At 50.6% G+C, this 18,494-nt stretch overlaps 1 protein-coding gene across 1 annotated transcript in view; it reads right to left on the bottom strand.

The window, feature by feature from the left end:
• Positions 1-512: 512 nt before the first annotated feature.
• Positions 513-18,494, bottom strand: part of LOC139243041 (calpain-2 catalytic subunit-like) — a gene marked incomplete at its 3' end in the record, with an annotated part of 54,729 nt that continues 36,747 nt past the window's right edge. Inside the window, exons 10-16 of the mRNA XM_070870653.1 lie at positions 13,956-14,119; positions 12,058-12,069; positions 9,592-9,800; positions 7,913-7,949; positions 4,703-4,777; positions 3,203-3,248; positions 513-575 (exon numbers count right to left, since the gene is read on the bottom strand). Coding sequence (XP_070726754.1) covers positions 513-575; positions 3,203-3,248; positions 4,703-4,777; positions 7,913-7,949; positions 9,592-9,800; positions 12,058-12,069; positions 13,956-14,119 — 606 coding nt within the window. The remainder of the gene's footprint in view (positions 576-3,202; positions 3,249-4,702; positions 4,778-7,912; positions 7,950-9,591; positions 9,801-12,057; positions 12,070-13,955; positions 14,120-18,494) is intronic.

Here is an 18,494-nt window from a genome sequence, read left to right as displayed (position 1 = left end):
AACGTTAAGGTTATTGTTTAAACTCAGAAACCGTTCAGAAATCACAGAAAAAAAGGCAACGGTTTGAAGGTTTTTACACCAATGATTAACAGGTTTCTGACAGAGGTCCTACTGGTTGCTTTACCAACTGGTCAAGTTCATTTATAAAACACCATGGATCCCACATCGGCTGGGGGCTCAAATCACCGCACTGACCCCCACCTCACACTGCGGGACCGTTACCCCACCCTCACCACTGTGCACTCTGACCTTCGCCCTCACCACAGTGCACTCTGAGCCCTGCCTTCACTGCACGCACCCTGACCGTTGCCCACACCACAGTGCACTCTGACCATCGCCCTCGCCACACGCACTCTGACTTTCGCCTTCACTGAACGCACCCTGACCCTTCGCCCTCACCACAGTGCACTCTGACCTGCGCCTTCACCACAATGTACTCTGATCCGCGCCCTCACCACACGCACGTTGACCCCTGCCTCACTCTATTCGCAAAAAATTTCTGCAAAAGATACGTTCACTGCAAACACCAAACTGCAGCAGGTCTCCAGTGGTCAGATGGAACCTATCGGGCGAGGCTGTCGGGAGAGAGAGAGGGAACGGGAGGAAGAGAGAAAGAGAGGGATGGAGCGAGACAGAGACAGACAGAGGGAGAGAGACAGAAAGAAACAGTGACATTGATAGGCAGAGAGAGATTGAGACGGAGTTTCAGAGAGAGAGAAATACAATGAAAAATAATTAATATTCAAAAACATTTTTATATTGCAATATATTTTCTGTTGTTCTGAATCGCAGAACAGCACACAGAAGGAGGCCATTCGGCCCATGGAGTGTACAGCACGGAAGGGCATCCGGCCCATCGAGTGTACAGCACGGAAGGCCATTCGGCCCATGGAGTGTACAGCACGGAAGGGCATTCGGCCCATGGAGTGTACAGCATGGAAGGCCATTCGGCCCATCAAGTGTACAGCATGGAAGGCCATTCGGCCCATCGAGTGTACAGCATGGAAGGCCATTCGGCCCATCGAGTGTACAGCACGGAAGGCCATTCGGCCCATCGAGTGTACAGCACGGAAGGCCATTCGGCCCATCGAGTGTACAGCATGGAAGGCCATTCGGCCCATCGAGTGTACAGCATGGAAGGCCATTCGGCCCATCGAGTCTGCGATCCAGTTAGACCCGACCCTGCTCTTTCCCCATAGCCCTGCAATTTTTTCTCCAAGTATTTATCCAATCCCGTTTTGAATCTGTATCCACCCGCTCAGGCAGCACATTCCAAATCCTAACCACTCGCTGCGTAAAGACGTTTTCCCTCATGTTGCCTCTGGTTCTTTTGACGATCACCTTCAATCTGTGTCCTCTGGTTATCAACCCTTCCGCCAATGGGAACCATTTCTCTCTATTTACTCTGTCTAAACCCCTCGTGATTTTGAACCCCTCGATCAAATCTCCTCTCAACCTTCTCTGCTCCAAGGAGAACAATCCCAGCTTCTCCAGTCTATCCACGGAACTGAAGTCCCTCATCCCTGGAACCATTCTCGGAAATAGCAAGGGATACAGACAGGCTACGTGATTGGGCAAAAATTGGGCAGATGGAGCACAATGTGGGTAAGTGTGAGGTTATCCACTTTGGCAGAAATAATAGAAAAGCAAATTATAATTTAAGTGGAGAAAAATTGCAAAGTGCTGCAGTACAGCAGGACCTGGGGGTCCTTGTGCATGAAACACAAAAAGTGAGTATGCAGGTACAGCAGGTGATCAGGAAGGCAAATGGGATGTTGGCCTTTATTGCAAGGGGGATAGAGTATAAAAGCAGAGAAGTCCTGCTACAACTGTACAGGGTATTGGTGAGGCCACACCTGGAGTACTGCGTGCAGTTTTGTTCTCCGTATTTAAGGAGGGATATACTTGCATTGGAGGCTGTTCAGAGAAGGTTCACTCGGTTGATTCTGGAGATGAGGGGGGTTGACTTATGAGGATAGGTTGAGTAGGTTGGGCCTCTACTCATTGGAGTTCAGAAGAATGAGAGGTGCTCTTATTAAAACGTATAAAATAATGAGAGGGGTCGACAAGGTGGATGCTGAGAGGATATTTCCACTCATAAGGGGAAACTAAAACTCGGGGACATAATCTTAGAATAAGGGGCCGCCCATTTAAAACTGAGATGAGGAGGAATTTCTTCTCTCTGAGGGTCGTAAATCTGTGGAATTCTCTGCCCCAGAGAGCAGTGGAGGCTGGGTCATTGAATATATTTAAGGCGGAGATAGACAGATTTTTGAGCGATAAAGGGAGTGAAGGGTTATAGGGAGCGGGCGGGGAAGTGGAGCTGAGTCCATGATCAGATCAGCCATGATCTCATTGAATGGCCGAGCAGGCTCGAGGGGCAAATTGCCGACTCCTGCTCCTATTTCTTATGTTCTTATGTTCTAAATCACTCCTGAACCTTCTCCAAAGCCTTCAGGTCCTTCCGAAAGCGCGGTGGGCCCAAAATCGGACACAATTCTCCAGCTGGGGCCGAAATTGCCCTCCGACCAAAAGGGGGCGCACTCACCGATATTGAAGACTTTTCCCCCGCCCCGACGCCCCTCCCCTTCAGTTAAAGGGGCAGGCCGCTGTGAACTCTGGAGTTTGTTGAGTTGGGGCCCGTTGGGCCACCAGTGAGGGTTTGGGACGGACCAGCGTCCCCAGAGGGGCGGGGAGTGGGGTGGGGGGTGGCCGGGGCTGAGCGTTGGCGGCCCGGCCGAACCCGTGGGCGCCACCGCCGGGATGACCGCGGAGTCGGCCGACGATGAAAACAAAATGGCGGCCGCGCGCCCTCCCCTTTAAGAGCGGAAAGGGGGTCGGCAGCGGTGGGCGCGTGCCCGATGGGGCGGCAACTCGGGCGACGCGGTGATGAGTACTGCCGGGAAAAAAAAATGGAGGGCCATTCTGTAAATGTCTGGGATTCTGTGTTGCCTCAGCGGTGGCTCTTACAGAAAGGGGCAATTTTGCACCCTCTTTGGTGTTTTATATGGGTTTGGGAGGAGAAATGAGCAGAGACCTCACAGACTAAATGGTACACTTTTAAAGGGGGCGCTCGAGTGCAGAGAGACCCAAGGGTGCATTTAGGGTTAGGGTTAGGGAGAGAGCGCGTCCAAATTGTGTCCCGCGCAGCTGGCAAGAGGGCGGGTGACAGATTCACGTGCGGTCTCGAGGACTCACCCACCTGAATTGAAGGTCTTCATGAATTCGGAGGCACTCAGGGAGCTGTTCTGAAAGAGAGAGGGATGGACTGTTAACAACACAGCCCCACAGGAAGCAGGGTAACCCATCGGGCATTAACCCATCGGGCATTAACCCATCGGGCATTAACCCGCCGTCAGCTGCGGCTACATTTCACGTCCCGGCCGCTGTACATCTGAATGAAGAAACCAGCTAGCACTTGCACCGGGGGCAATGCGTAGCGGAAAATAAACGAGAAAGAACTTGCATTTCTATAGCGCCTTTCACGTCCCAAAGCGCTGCGCAGCCAGTGAAGTATTTTCCAAGTGCAGTCACTGTTGTAATGTGGGAAATGCGCACAGCAAGCTCCCACAAACAGCAATGTGATAATGACCCTCCAAGGCCTTTGCCCCTCCCTATCTCCTTAATCTCCTCCAGCCCCACAAACCCCCCCCCCCCCCCGAGATGTCTGCGCTCCTCTAATTCTGCCCTCCTGAGCATCCCTGATTATAATCGCTCAACCATCGGTGGCCGTGCCTTCTGTTGCCTGGGCCCCAAGCTCTGGAACTCTCTCCCAAAACCTCTCCGCCTCTCTTTCCTCCATTAAGATGCTACTTAAAACCTATCTCTTAGACCAAGCTTTTGGTCATCTGTCCTAATTCTCCTTATAATGGCTCGCTGTCAAATGTTTTTGTCTTTAACACTCCTGTGAAGCACCTTACGTCATTTTACTATGTTAAAGGCGCTATATAAATGCAAGTTGCCATTGATAACGAGCAGATAATCTGTTTTTTTGTTACGTTGATTGAGCGATAAATATTGGCCCCAGGACACCAGGGAGAACTCCCCTGCTCTTCTTCAAAATAGTGCCGTGGGATCTTTTACGTCCACCTGAGAGGAGCAGACAGGGCCTCGGATTAACATCTCATCCGAAAGACAGCACCTCCGACAGTGCGGCACTCCCTCAGCACTGCACTGGGAATCCCTGGCTAAGTGGAGGAAATGCATCCGGGAGGGCGCTGAGCACCTCGAGTCTCGTTGCCGAGAGCGTGCAGAAACCAAGCGCAGGCAGCGGAAGGAGCGTGCGGCAAACCAGTCCCACCCTCCCTTTCCCTCAACCACTATCTGTCCCACCTGTGACAGGGACTGTGGTTCCCGTATTGGACTGTTCAGCCACCTGGGAACTCATTTTAAGAGTGGAAGCAAGTCTTCCTCGATTCCGAGTGACTGCCTATGACTTGACTCTTCTTCGAGATAGTGGCCGTGGGATCTTTTCCATCCACCTGAGAGAGCAGACGGGGCCTCAGTTTAACGTCTCATCCAAAAGACGGCACCTCCGACAGTGCGGCGCTCCCTCAGCACTGCACTGGGAGTGTCAGCCTGGATTTTTGTGCTCAACTCCCTGGAGTGAGAACTTGAACCCACGACCTTCTGACTCAGAGGCGAGGGTGCTGCCCACTGAGCCACGGCCGGCACTCAGGCTCGGTCACGGGGTAACACGTACCAGGCTTGCAGCATCCTTCAGGCGGTCCAGCACAGTTCCTTCGGCGCTGGCTGCGTTGGGCTTGGTCAAAACAATCTGGAACGAGAGACAAGGCGCAAACAGAAGACAAATTAAATCTCAAAACGTGGAATTCACAGAATCGAGCGAAAAAGGATCAGCCCCGATTGGCCGGGAGTCGGGGGTCGGGGTGGGGGCGCGGTGTATGGCGGGTGGGAGTGCACAGGTCCGTCACTATGCAATGCTGTCGAGAACGGAAATGTCGCTGAACGCTCTCTTCATTTTGAATCAGAGTCCGTTTGCCCAAGAAGGGGGTGGTAATTCGGTCTCCTGCCGCCCCTCTCAGAGCCCCGGAGGTGTGGCAATGGTGGCGGGAAGCACTTGCGCCCGGGCGGCCAGCTCCCAGCACCCCCGCCGGGACGTTCAGGGGGACGGGGGGGGTGTGGTTAGCGGGGGCGCGGAGCAGTACCACCTGGGAGACGCGAGTCGGTGTACAACGTCCCTGGTGGCTGGATTTGTGGCTGCCCCTGACTGTTAGCGCCCCCTGGTGGGAACGCCTGTGACCGCGGGCGCTCCGATCGGTAGCGGTTGCACTGAGGGAAGTAATATCGACCTCAGGTAAGTGTGATTGGTGTTTCTTTCATTTTTTTTAGCGATTTACGTTGTGGTGGCGTGAGGCATTTATCAGGAATGTTTTTGGTGTTTATTCCCCCAGTTTTATTTCTTCGCTTAGCGCGTTCCTGGGCCAGCTGTTTAGCTCGGGATTTTCGCTTGCTCAGTTTGCCGAGCGCCCCAAGAGAGATGTGTAACGCCTCCCTTAGCACTCCGCCCCACACTCGGGGCAACCAGCTGCCCAATTTTGCTCCTGGGCGCAAACTTTACCGCCCTGCCGCCCCGAAATCAGCAGAGCCGAAAATCGAGCACCATTTTCCCCAAGGGTCTTTTTTTTTTTCAATGGTGCCAGAGAAAATCTGCTAAATCGGGCCCTCCTCCAGCCATCGGCAGCACGAGGCCCCAGTCTAAATCGGTTGCAATTCTGGTCTCTGGGCAGATATCCGGGTCAGAGAAAACCCATTGCTTGCCTGGCAAGGTGTTGCGAAGAAAGGCACCTCTGTGTGAACAAGCCCCGACATGGATCCCAGCCGCTTGAAGTTGACCAGTGGGTCACCGCAAGTCCCGAGACCCCCACATCAATGCAGCCCATCCCCTCTCGGTCTGCAAGAGCCAGTATGTGGGGAGTGTCGCCAGTCGTTTCTGCAACTCCGGGAATATTCACTCCAAACCGGCAATAATGAGGAGAGTTTATCGATGCAGGAAATGGAAATTATGCCAGTGGCTCTCATCTGGGATTGGGGCTGAAGCACATTAACGGGACAGTGTAGAGGGAGCTTTACTCTGTATCTAACCCTGTGCTGTACCTGCCCTGGGAGTGTTTGATGGGACAGTATAGAGGGAGCTTTAGTCTGTAGCTAACCCCGTGCTGTACCTGCACCAGGAATGTTTGATGGGACACAGTGTAGGGGGAGCTTTACTCTGTATCTAAACCTGTGCTGTACCTGCCCTGGGTGTGTTTGCTGGGACAGTGTAGAGGGAGCTTTACTCTGTATCTAACCCCGTGCTGTACCTGCCCTGGGAGTGTTTGATGGGACAGTGTAGAAGGAGCTTTACTCTGTATCTAACCCGTGCTGTACCTGCCCTGGGAGTGTTTGATGGGACAGTGTAGAGGAAGCTTTACTCTGTATCTAACCCCGTGCTGTAACTGCCCTGGGAGTGTTTGATGGGACAGTGTAGAGGGAGCTTTACTCTGTATCTAACCCCGTGCTGTAACTGCCCTGGGAGTGTTTGATGGGACAGTGTAGAAGGAGCTTTACTCTGTATCTAACCCGTGCTGTACCTGCCCTGGGAGTGTTTGATGGGACAGTGTAGAGGGAGCTTTACTCTGTATCTAACCCCGTGCTGTAACTGCCCTGGGAGTGTTTGATGGGACAGTGTAGAGGGAGCTTTACTCTCTATCTAACCCCGTGCTGTAACTGCCCTGGGAGTGTTTGATGGGACAGTGCAGAGGGAGCTTTACTCTGTATCTAACCCCGTGCTGTAACTGCCCTGGGAGTGTTTGATGGGACAGTGCAGAGGGACCTTTGCTCTGTATCTAACCCTGTGCTGTACCTGCCCTGGGAGTGTTTGATGGGACAGTGTAGAGGGAGCTTTACTCTGTATCTAACCCTGTGCTGTACCTGCCCTGGGAGTGTTTGATGGGACAGTGCAGAGTGAGCTTTACTCTGTATCTAACCCGTGCTGTACCTGCCCTGGGAGTGTTTGATGGGACAGTGTAGAAGGAGCTTTACTCTGTATCTAACCCGTGCTGTACCTGCCCTGGGAGTGTTTGATGGGACAGTGTAGAGGGAGCTTTACTCTGTATCTAACCCCGTGCTGTAACTGCCCTGGGAGTGTTTGATGGGACAGTGTAGAGGGAGCTTTACTCTGTATCTAACCCCATGCTGTAACTGCCCTGGGAGTGTTTGATGGGACAGTGTAGAAGGAGCTTTACTCTGTATCTAACCCGTGCTGTACCTGCCCTGGGAGTGTTTGATGGGACAGTGTAGAGGGAGCTTTACTCTGTATCTAACCCTGTGCTGTACCTGCCCTGGGAGTGTTTGATGGGACAGTGCAGAGTGAGCTTTACTCTGTATCTAACCCGTGCTGTACCTGCCCTGGGAGTGTTTGATGGGACAGTGTAGAAGGAGCTTTACTCTGTATCTAACCCGTGCTGTACCTGCCCTGGGAGTGTTTGATGGGACAGTGTAGAGGGAGCTTTACTCTGTATCTAACCCGTGCTGTACCTGCCCTGGGAGTGTTTGATGGGACAGTGTAGAGGGAGCTTTACTCTGTATCTAACCCCGTGCTGTAACTGCCCTGGGAGTGTTTGATGGGACAGTGTAGAGGGAGCTTTACTCTGTATCTAACCCCGTGCTGTAACTGCCCTGGGAGTGTTTGATGGGACAGTGTAGCGGGAGCTTTACTCTGTATCTAACCCCGTGCTGTAACTGCCCTGGGAGTGTTTGATGGGACAGTGTAGAGGGAGCTTTACTCTGTATCTAACCCCGTGCTGTACCCGCCCTGGGAGTGTTTGATGGGGACAGTGTAGAGGGATTGGAGTAGCACTGAGCCTATACCACTGTGTCTCACTCCCCGTTCCCATCCCCTCACACCTACCTCTGTGTTGAAGGCGCTGGTGGTGATGCTGTTCTCTCTGTGAAAAAGAGAAGCCCATGATTATCAACTCGAACGGCGGTGGAACTGCCCATAGAACCACTCTGCCTTCGCTGTGACTGTCTCAACCTATGTGAGAGATACTATCAGAGCGTTCAACCCAGAAACACCGGGGCTCGAAACTTCCGCCCCCCCCCCCCCGCGCGAAGCGAGGCGCACCCAACGTTTTCGAAGACTTCTGGCCGCGCAATGTACGGGGACGGGTCAGAGTTTCCGAGGCCGTCAGTCATCAGCGCCTCGCCGATGACCTCATTGCGCCGGCGGCTCACAATGTCAACCCCCCCCCCCCTTCAGTTAAAGGGGAGGGCCGCTGCGAGCTCTGCAGCCACTTTAGTGGCCAACACTGGGCCACCTGGGAGGGTTTCGGCCGGGCCAACTCGCCTGGCACCCAAGAGGGTCTGTGTTTGCCTGTTGACGGCCCGGCCAAACCCGGGGGCCACAATTGTCGGCCCGAGCTGGCAGTCGGCAGACAAAAAAAAACACAACATGACGTCACCGACAGCGACACCTCCCCTTTAAGGGCGGCCCCGCTCTCTCGTTTTGGGCGGCAAAGACGAATTTTGCTCAGTTTGGGGCGGTGATTACCGCCCGGCGTTAAAATCAGCCGGGGTCACCGCCTCAAAAACGGTGGGACCGGATTTCGAATCCTGAATGTTTGCGGCTGGAGCAGTTAACTCACGGACATTCCACCGAGGATGAAGTTCTGCCCGACCCCCTTGTGGTGTGTCATACGATTACAGGTTTTGAAACATAATAGAAAGTTACAGCGCAGAAGACCATTGCGGCCCATCGTGTCCGCGCCGGCCGACAAAGAGCCACACGGCCCTCGGTCAGCAGCCCTGAAGGTTACATCTAAACCAATGAACAATGGCGGAAAGGTAAAGAGCACCCGGCCCAACCAGTCCGCCCCACACAACTGCGACACCCCCTTACACCGAAACAACCTACAACTCTTTTAGAGGAGACAAATAAACATTAGGTCAAGTGACCCCCCCCGATCTGGGGGACACTCCAAACATTTCGCAAGGGCCTTTTTTTTTTGTATTTTTGTAGATTTTTTTTGCTGTTTTTTTGGGGCTCTAAAACCATAGTTTACAAGTGCCCCCGATAAAAGGGGAGGGGGACACTAAAACCAGCATTTAAAACAAATTAAACTTTGAAACATAAAATCAAATTAAAATTTGGTTGCCGGGGGTGATGATGCACACCAGTCCCTCCGGCGCCCACCTCTCGCGGAAGGCCGCGAGCGTACCGGTGGAAAAAATTCAGCTTTTCCCAAGATTTGAACTCGGATCGCTGGATTCCAAGTCCAGAGTGCTCACCATTGCACCATTTAACCAACAGTCCGAAACATTCTACATTCGATCCCAACTGCAGCCATGTGCATTGGGAGTGGCTGAGCCAGTCACGTGATGTTCACAAGACTCAATAAAACCCCGGCCAGTTGGGTTCGGGGGATCCACGATGGGGCAGGTGGTTGTGAGCCTGGTGGATGAACTGGTAATGTGTCGTGTGATTCTCAAATCTTTATTAATAAACCAACTAGTTATTAATAGCAATGTTTCGCCCTGCATTCTTAAGCAAAGCACCCGTGAGTCTCACGACCGCCCTCGAGGCTGTACCTGGAAACGTTGCTTTTCTTCGCAAAAATCCGCAGAAAGAACTCCCCCTCCTCGTCCTTCGTGAAGATGGAGGGCACGACAATGTACTGTCCCGGAGGGAGCTGCAGGCGTCTCGCCACTGCCCGGCTGTTGATGTAGCTGCCCGAGCTAAACACATATTTCTGATAGCGGAAAAACTTTCTGCCAAAGTGGGTGGCCTGGTTATGAAACTTGGCAGATAAAATTAACAGCAGTGAGAGCGGAACCCGACAATTACACGGTGCCCCAGTCATTTCTCCAAATTCCTCCATGGCCGCGCCCCCACACCATCTCTGTAACCTCCTCCAGCCCCACAACCCTCCGAGGTATATGCGCTCCTCTAATCCTGGCCTCTTGAGCATCCCCGATTTTAACCGCTCCACACCATTGCTCTGCACACGCGCTCTACTCGGAACTCCTTCACGGCAAACGAGCCCAAGGCGGGCAGAGGAAACGTTACAAGGGACCACCCTCAAAGCCTCCCTGATAAAGTGCAACATCCCCACCGACACCTGGGAGTCCCTGGCCAAAGACCAGTCCGCCTTAAGTGGAGGAAGAGCATCCGGGAGGGCGCTGAGCACCTCGAGTCTCGTCGCCGAGAGCGTGCAGAAACCAAGCGCAGGCAGCGGAAGGAGCGTGCGGCAAACCAGTCCCACCCACCCTTTCCCTCAACCACTGTCTGTCCCACCTGTGACAGGGACTGTGGCTCCCGTATTGGACTGTTCAGCCACCTAAGGATTTATTCTAAGAGTGGAAGCAAGTCTTCCTCGATTCCGAGGGACTGCCTATGTTGATGAAGATTGCCGGCCATGCCTTCACCTGCCATGGCCCTTTCAGCTGCCTCACCGGCTGGTTCCACACCATTTCTGGACTCTGTCCGTTGCCCGTTCTCCCTGCCTCTCGAGGCTGGGGAGTCCCGAACCAGGGGTCACAGTCTCAGGATAAGGGGTCGACCATTTAGGACCATTGTGACGAGGAGGAATTTATTCACTCGGAGGGTGGTGAATCTTTGGAATTCTCTGCCCCAGAGGGCTGTGGAGGCTCAGTCGTTGAGTATACTCAAGGCTGAGATCGATAGATTTTTGGACTCTCAGGAAATCGAGGGATATGGGGATCAGGCGGGAAAGTGGAGTTGAGGTCGAAGATCAGCCGTGATCTTATTGAACGGCGGAGCAGGCTCGAGGGGCCGTATTCCCTCCCTAAACTTTTCCGCCTCTCTCCCCCAGGATATCGGAATACCGGGGAGGTCCCCGCCCTGTGGAAGCCTTTGGTTTGGCTGGTAGCTCTCTGAATCTGATCAGCTGGGAGTGCAGGCAATAATCACTGAGGTGGGGAGGGGGAGAGATAGGGAGGTGGAGGGGGGGCGGAGGGGTAACCAGCTGTCAATCTCCTCACTGAGGGGGTGCGGAGGATAACCAGATCTCCTAATTATATCCAACAGACGTCTGTAATGTGTGCACTTGTGTGTATGTTCACAAGTTGTCGAGCTGTTGCTGACACCATCTTGCTGTCTGGAGGAGGCGGTGGTCCCCAATGGAGTGCACTCTACGCGGGAGTCCTCCCTCTATTTATCGGGGACTTGGCCTGGAGGGTGGTGCACGGAGCAGTCCCGTGCAATAAGTTTTTTAAGTCGGTTCACAGGCTCCCAGGCCGCCTGCAATTTCTGTGGTCTGGAGGAGTCCGTGTTCCATGCATATGTGGAGTGTGTGAGGTTGCAGCCCCTCTTCCATTATTTAAAGGGTCTGCTCCTCAAATTCTGGTTGCACTTCAGTCCCACACTCCTGATCTTTGGGCACCCTGTGCGGAGGGGAGCGGGCAGGTCGGAAGGCCTCCTCGTAGGACCACTCCTGGGCCTGGCCAAGGGGGCCATCAGCCGGTCCAGGCAGCGGGCGGTCGAGGGGGTCATTCGGCCCGACTGCCTGCCTCTCTTCCGCGCTTACATCCGAGCCAGGGGTGTCCCTGGAGATGGAGCACGCGGTGTCCACCGGTACGCTCGCGGCCTTCCGTGAGAGGTGGCCGCCGGAGGGACTGGAGTGCATCATCACCCCCGGCAACCAAATTTTAATTTGATCTGCTAACTTCCCGTAAAGTTTTATTGTCAATTTGTGGGTTCGAGTGTCCCTTTAATAAGGGGGCACTCGGCTTTATCTGTTAATTTAAAATAGTTGTAGAGCTGTTGAGATGGGAGTGGCTTAGCCAGTCACGTGATGTTCACAAGACTCAATAAAACCCCGGCCAGTTGGGTTCGGGGGGGGGATCCACGATGAGGCAGGTGTTGGTGAGCCTGGTGGATGAACCGGTAATGTGTAGTGTGATTGTTAAACCTTTGCTAATAAACCAACTAGTTCTTGGCAGCAATGTGTTGCTATGAAAGCTTAAGCAAAGAACCCATGAAGCAAATACATTACACCATCCCAGTGCTGTATCGGGGGGCAGCAGGATACGTACTTGTTCAGGAACCTGCAACAGAAACACAAAGGGGTTAATGTCCTGATAACACAGGCAGCACTCGACCCCACCCCGATTAGCACACCGTTCGGTCCCTCAAGCCTGCCCTGCCATGTCAGGACAACAACTTTTACAACAACTTTTACGACAGCAACAAAGTTTACAATGACAACAGCAACCACTTGAAAAGCATTTATACAGTAATGCCATCTTGCCATTTGCCACCCCGACCATCTCAAATCATGAGACGACGAGACAAACTCTTAGAAATCATGAAACCAGTTGCTCCTTTTTGGTTTATTATATGGTGGACGGTAGCACAGTGGCTAAGTCGCGGGACTTATAATCCACTGGCCTGCAAGAACCGAGTTCAAATCTCACCACGGGCAGCTGGGGAATTTAAATTCAGTTAAATAAATAAACCTGGAATAAAAAGTTGGTGCCGGTAATGGTGACCGTGAAACGACCAGATTGTTGTAAAAGGCCACCTGATTCGCTTTAGGGAAGGAAATCTGTTGTCCTTACCCGGTCTGGGCCTATACATGACTCCAGACCCACAGCAATGGCCCAGCCAGGCACTCAGTTGTATAAGGTGGCTCGCCAACTTCTCGAGTGCAACGGGACGGGCAATAAACGCCGGCCTTGCCAGCGACGCTCACACCCCGTAACGAATAAAACATGTTTTATTGGATCATTTAGAGCAAAGCCACACCGCTCTCAATCTTGATAAAGTGCCACATAACAGGCTTGCCAGCAAAGTTGAAGCCCATGGAATAAAAGGGGCAGAGGCAGCATGGATTCCGGGATTGCCGAAATGACAGGAAGCAGAGAGTAGCGGTGAGCGGTTTTTCAGACTGGAGGAAGGTATACGTGACGTTCCCCAGGGGTCGATATTAGGACCACTGCTTTTCCTGGTATATATTGGTGACTTGGACTTGGGTGTACAGGGCACAATTTCAAAATCTGCAGATGACACAAAACTTGGAAGTATAGTGAACAGTGAGGAGGAGAGGGATAGACTTCAAGAGGCTGGTGGAATGGGCGGACACGTGGCAGATGAAATTTAACGCGGAAAAGTGCGAGTGATACATTTTGGTAGAAAGAACGGTCTAGAGGAAATATAAACTAAAGGATACAATCCTAAATGAACAGAGAGATCTGGGGGTGTGAGCACAAATCGTTGAAGGTGGCAGGGCAGGTTGAGAAAGTGGTTAAAAAAAGCATATAGGATCCTGGGACTGGTATTTTGTCCTCTGTGGAAAGTATTTGTTCAATAAATCTGCCATGACCTTATTTTCTATTACCACACTGCATGTGTCTGTCTTTAATGGGCCGACATCTTCATTAGTCACTCTATTACTCTCAATATATTGATTAGCCTTCATTGTACTTGCAAGATTCTTCCCTATTTCCAGCGCTCATATACATACAGTTAGTTCCCTGTGTATCACCCTGTTCAGTACACATATCTCAGTGTGTGTTGGATGATGTTACATAAGAACATAAGAAATAGGAGCAGGAGTAGGCCATACGGCCCCTTGAGCCTGTTCCGCCAATCAATCATGGCTGATCTGATCCTGGTCTCAGCTCCACTTCCCCGCCCGCTCCCCATAACCCTTGATTCCCTAATTGTTGAAAAATCTGTCTATCTCCACCTTAAATATATTCAATGACCCAGCCTCCACAGCTCTCTGGGGCAGAGAATTCCACAGATTTACAACCCTCAGAGAAGAAATTCCTCTTCATCTCTGTCTTAAATGAGCGACCCCTTATTCTGAAACCATGCCCCCTAGTTCTAGCTTCCCCCCCCCCCCCCCACGAGGGGGAAACATCCTCTCTGCATCTACCCTGTCGAGGCCCCCTTGGAATCTCATGCGTTAGGAGTTGGAGTTACTCACGGGAAAGATGTGGAAGGCGATGTGGTGGAATTCAACCTTCTCTTTCCTTCGGCCGTATTTCTGGAGGAGTTCCACGGTGACTGTGCAGGACACCTCATCGTCGTCCGGGTCATCATCTTCCTCGAGCAGTGTCAGTCGGTACTGGGGGTTGATCCAGAAGGTTCCTGGTGTAGGTGGGGTTGGTGGCCGGGGGGGGGAGCAGGAGAAAATACGAGAAACATCAGTGAATCGGCGGGCTCCGGGTTCAGAGGGCAGTCCGCCCAGTGTTGCCAGCCCCGAGAGACAGACTTGCATTTATATAGTGCCTTTCACGGGCATCCCAAAGCAGCTTACAATCAATTAAGTACTTTTTGTACTGTGCTCGCTGTTTCCCACATTACATCAGTGACCACAATTCAACAAGTACTTTGTTGGTTGTAAAGCGCTTTGGGCTGTAGTGAAAGGCGCTATATAAATGCATTTCTCTTCTGGCATTTGCTAGGGGGCGTAGATTTTAGTAATTAGTCGAAGGATTAGAGGGGAGTTGAGCGGACATAGTTTTTCACCCAGAGGGTGGTGGGGGTCTGGAACTCACTGCCTGAAAGGGTGGTAGAGGCAGAAACCCTCCCCGCATTTAAAAAATACTTGGCTATGTCCTTGAAGTGCCGTAACTAGGGTCCTGGCGAATCAAATAACTAGGGCTGTAGAGAGGGCTTTAAACTAATTAGTGCGGGGGGAGGCCGAGGAGAGGATTCAGGCGAAAATGTTAAAAGTCAAAGAATAAGGAGAAGACATTAGAGCAGGGTAGCACTGGGGGAAATGAAAACCAGAGCGTGCCAAGAAGGGACAGAATGTATAAACATAAAGGTGAATCAGAAAGTGGGGTCAAAACAGGAAAAAATAGTAAAAAAACAAATTTAAAAGCTCTTTATCTGAATGCACGTAGCATCCGTAACAAAATAGATGAGTTGACGGCACAAATAGATAAAAATGGGTATGATCTGCTCGCCATTACAGAGACGTGGTTGTAAGGTGACCAGGACTGGGAACTAAGTATTCAGCGGTATTTGACAAGTCGGAAGGACAGACAGAAAGGAAAAAGAGGTGGGGTAGCTCTGTTAATAAAGGATGAGATCAGTGCGTTAGTGAGAAACGATATTGACTCAGAAGATCAAGATGTTGAATCAGTTTGGGTGGAGATAAGAAATAATAATGGGAAAAAGTCACTGGTGGGCGTAGTCTATAGGCCCCCTATCAGTGGCTACACTGTTGGACGGAGTATAAATCAAGAAAGAATGGAGGCTTGTAAAAAAGGAACGGCAATAATCATGGGCGATTTGAACCTTCATATTGATTGGACAAAGCAAATTGGCCAGGGTAGCCTGAGGAAAAGTTCACAGTGTGTATCTGGGATAGTTTCCTTGAATAGTACGTTGCGGAACCAACCAGGGAGCAGGCTATCTTAGATCTGGTCCTGTGTAATGAGACAGGATTAATAAATGTTCTCATATTAAAGGATCCTCGAGAAATGAGTGACCATAACATGGTTGAATTTCAAATTCAGTTGAAGGGCGAGAAAGTTGGTTCTCAAACTAGTTTCCTAAACTTAAATAAGGCAGACTACAAATGTATGAGGGCAGTGTTAACTAAAGTGGACTGCAAAAATAGATTAAAGTATGGGACGGTTGATGAGACATTTAAGGAGATATTGCATATCTCGCAACAAAAATATATTCCAACGAGAAGGAAAGAGTGTAAGAGAAGGGACAACCATCCGTGGCTAACTAAGGAAATAAGGGAGGGTATCAAATTGAAAACAAGGGCAGACAAAGTGGTCAAGAACAATGGGAGGCCAGAGGATTGGGAAACTTTTAGAAGCCAGCAAAGAACGACTAAAAAAATGATAGAGAGGGAAGATAGATTATAAAAGTAAACTAGCACAAAATATAAAAACAGATAGTAAGAGTTTCTACAGGTACATAAAAAGGAAAAGAGTGGCTAAAGTAAATGTTGGTCCCCTAGGTGATGAGACTGGGGAATTAATAATGGGTAACAGGAAAAAGGCAGAGACATTGAACAAATATTTTGTATCGATCTTCACAGTAGAAGACACTAAAATCATCCCAATAGTGGATAATCAAAGGGCGAAAGGGAGGGAGGAACTTAATACAATCACTATCACTAATGAAGTAGCACTCGGTAAAATAATGGGACTAAAGGCGGACAAGTCTCCTGGACCTGATGGCTTACATTGTAGGGTCTTAAAAGAAGTGGCTGCGGAGATAGTGGATGTATTGGTTGTAATCTACCAAAATTCCCTGGATTCTGGAGCGGTCCCAGCGGATTGGAAAACCGCAAATGTAACGCCCCTATTTAAAAAAGGAAGCAGACAAAAAGCAGGAAAGTATAGACCAGTTAGCCTAACATCTGTGGTTGGGAAAATGCTGGAGTCCATTATTAAGGAAGCAGTAGCGGGACATTGGGAAAAGCATAATTCAATCAAGCAGAGTCAGCATGGTTTTATGAAAGGGAAATCATGTTTGACAAATTTGCTGGAGTTCTTTGAGGATGCAACGAGCAGGGTGGATAAGGGGAAACCAGTGGATGTGGTGTATTTGGATTTCCAGAAGGCATTCGATAAGGTGCCACATAAAAGGTTACTGCACAAGATAAAAGTTCATGGGGTTGGGGGTAATATTTTAGCATGGATAGAGGATTGGCTAACTAACAGAAAACAGAGAGTCGGGATAAATGGCTCATTTTCCGGTTGGCAAACAGTAACTAGTGGGGTGCCGCAGGGATCGGTGCTGGGGCCTCAACTATTTACAATCTGTATTAATGACTTGGATGAAGGGACCGAGTGTAATGTAGCCAAGTTTGCTGAAGATACAAAGATGGGTGGGAAAGCAAATTGTGAGGAGGACACAAAAAATCTGCAAAGGGATATAGACAGGCTAAGTGAGTGGGCAAAATTTGGCAGATGGAGTATAATGTGGGAAAGTGAGAGGTTATCCACTTTGGCAGAAAAAATAGAAAAGCAAATTATAATTTAAATTGAGAACAATTGCAAAGTGCTGCAGCACAGAGGGACCTGGGGGTTCCTTGTGCGTAAAACACAAAAGGTTAGTCTGCAGGTACAGCAAGTGATCAGGAAGGGAAATGGAATGTTGGCCTTTATTGAAAGGGGGAGAGAGTATGAAAGCAGAGAGGTCCCGCTACAACTGTACAGGGTATTGGTGAAGCCACACCTGGAGTACTGCGTACAGTTTTGGTCTCCGTATTTAAGGAAGGATATACTTGCATTGGAGGCTGTTCAGAGAAGGTTCACGAGGTTGATTCCGGAGGTGAGGGGATTGACTTATGAAGATAGGTTGAGTAGGTTGGAGCGATAAGGAAATAAAGAGTTATGGGGAGCGGGCAGGGAAGTGGAGCTGAGTCCATGATCGGATCAGCCATGATCTTATTGAATGGCGGAGCAGGCTTGAGGGGCCAACTGGCCTACTCCTGCTCCTATTTCTTATGTAACCTACAGAGCTACGGACTGAGAGCTGGTAAAGTGGGATTAGGTGGAGAGCTTTTTGTCGGCCGGCGCGGACACGATGGGCTGAATGGCCTCCTTCCGTGCTGTAAATTTCTACGATTTTTCGACGACTTGTAAATACAGGTGCTGCACGATCACAGATTAAACTCATCCCCTTCTCTGGAAGCTCGCATACCACAGAAGGGGGCAGGATGCTGCTTGCTCAAAGAATGCATCTTGCTGCACAGGTGTGATAATATTGGGAAACTTTTATCGCTTGTAGCGTGTGGCACATTGTCAACCCACCTCCCAGTGCCCCGAGACATTACTGTACTGTGGCACGCTCCGACTTGTGTCCCAGCGACTGTGTGCAAACGTGTCTCCATCCCACAGTAAGCAACTGCGTGCCTGGATCCAGACCCAGAGAGAAAATAAAGTGATAAAGGACTTGTGGGTTAGCCTGAAAATGCGACTTGTCCGTGTGATGAGCGGCTGGAGTTTAATATTTTGATGTTTCAAATAACAAGTGTGTTGATATTTGATGTCTCCAAGATGAGAGACTAATTAATGTCCTGTTACTGACTGCTCCATTGTTGATCGGAGTGGAGGGCGGCGAGAGTTCGGGGTCCAGGAGAGGCGAGAAACATAGAAACATAGAAAATAGGTGCAGGAGTAGGACATTCGGCCCTTCGAGCCTGCACCGCCATTCAATGAGTTCATGGCTGAACATGCAACTTCAGTACCCCATTCCTGCTTTCTCGCCATACCCCTTGATCCTCCCTAGTAGTAAGGACTGGATCTAACTCCTTTTTGAATATATTTAGTGAATTGGCCTCAACAACTTTCTGTGGTAGAGAATTCCACAGGTTCACCACTCTCTGGGTGAAGAAGTTTCTCCTCATCTCGGTCCTAAATGGCTTACCCCTTATCCTTAGACTGTGACTCCTGGTTCTGGACTTCCCCAACATTGGGAACATTCTTCCTGCATCTAACCTGTCTAACCCCGTCAGAATTTTAAACGTTTCTATGAGGTCCCCTCT

This window comes from Pristiophorus japonicus, unplaced genomic scaffold, assembly GCF_044704955.1.
Source record: "Pristiophorus japonicus isolate sPriJap1 unplaced genomic scaffold, sPriJap1.hap1 HAP1_SCAFFOLD_1585, whole genome shotgun sequence".
NCBI classification, from domain to species: domain Eukaryota; kingdom Metazoa; phylum Chordata; class Chondrichthyes; family Pristiophoridae; genus Pristiophorus; species Pristiophorus japonicus.
Note: the sequence above shows the minus strand (reverse complement) of the source record. Positions and strands in the feature narration are given on the sequence as shown.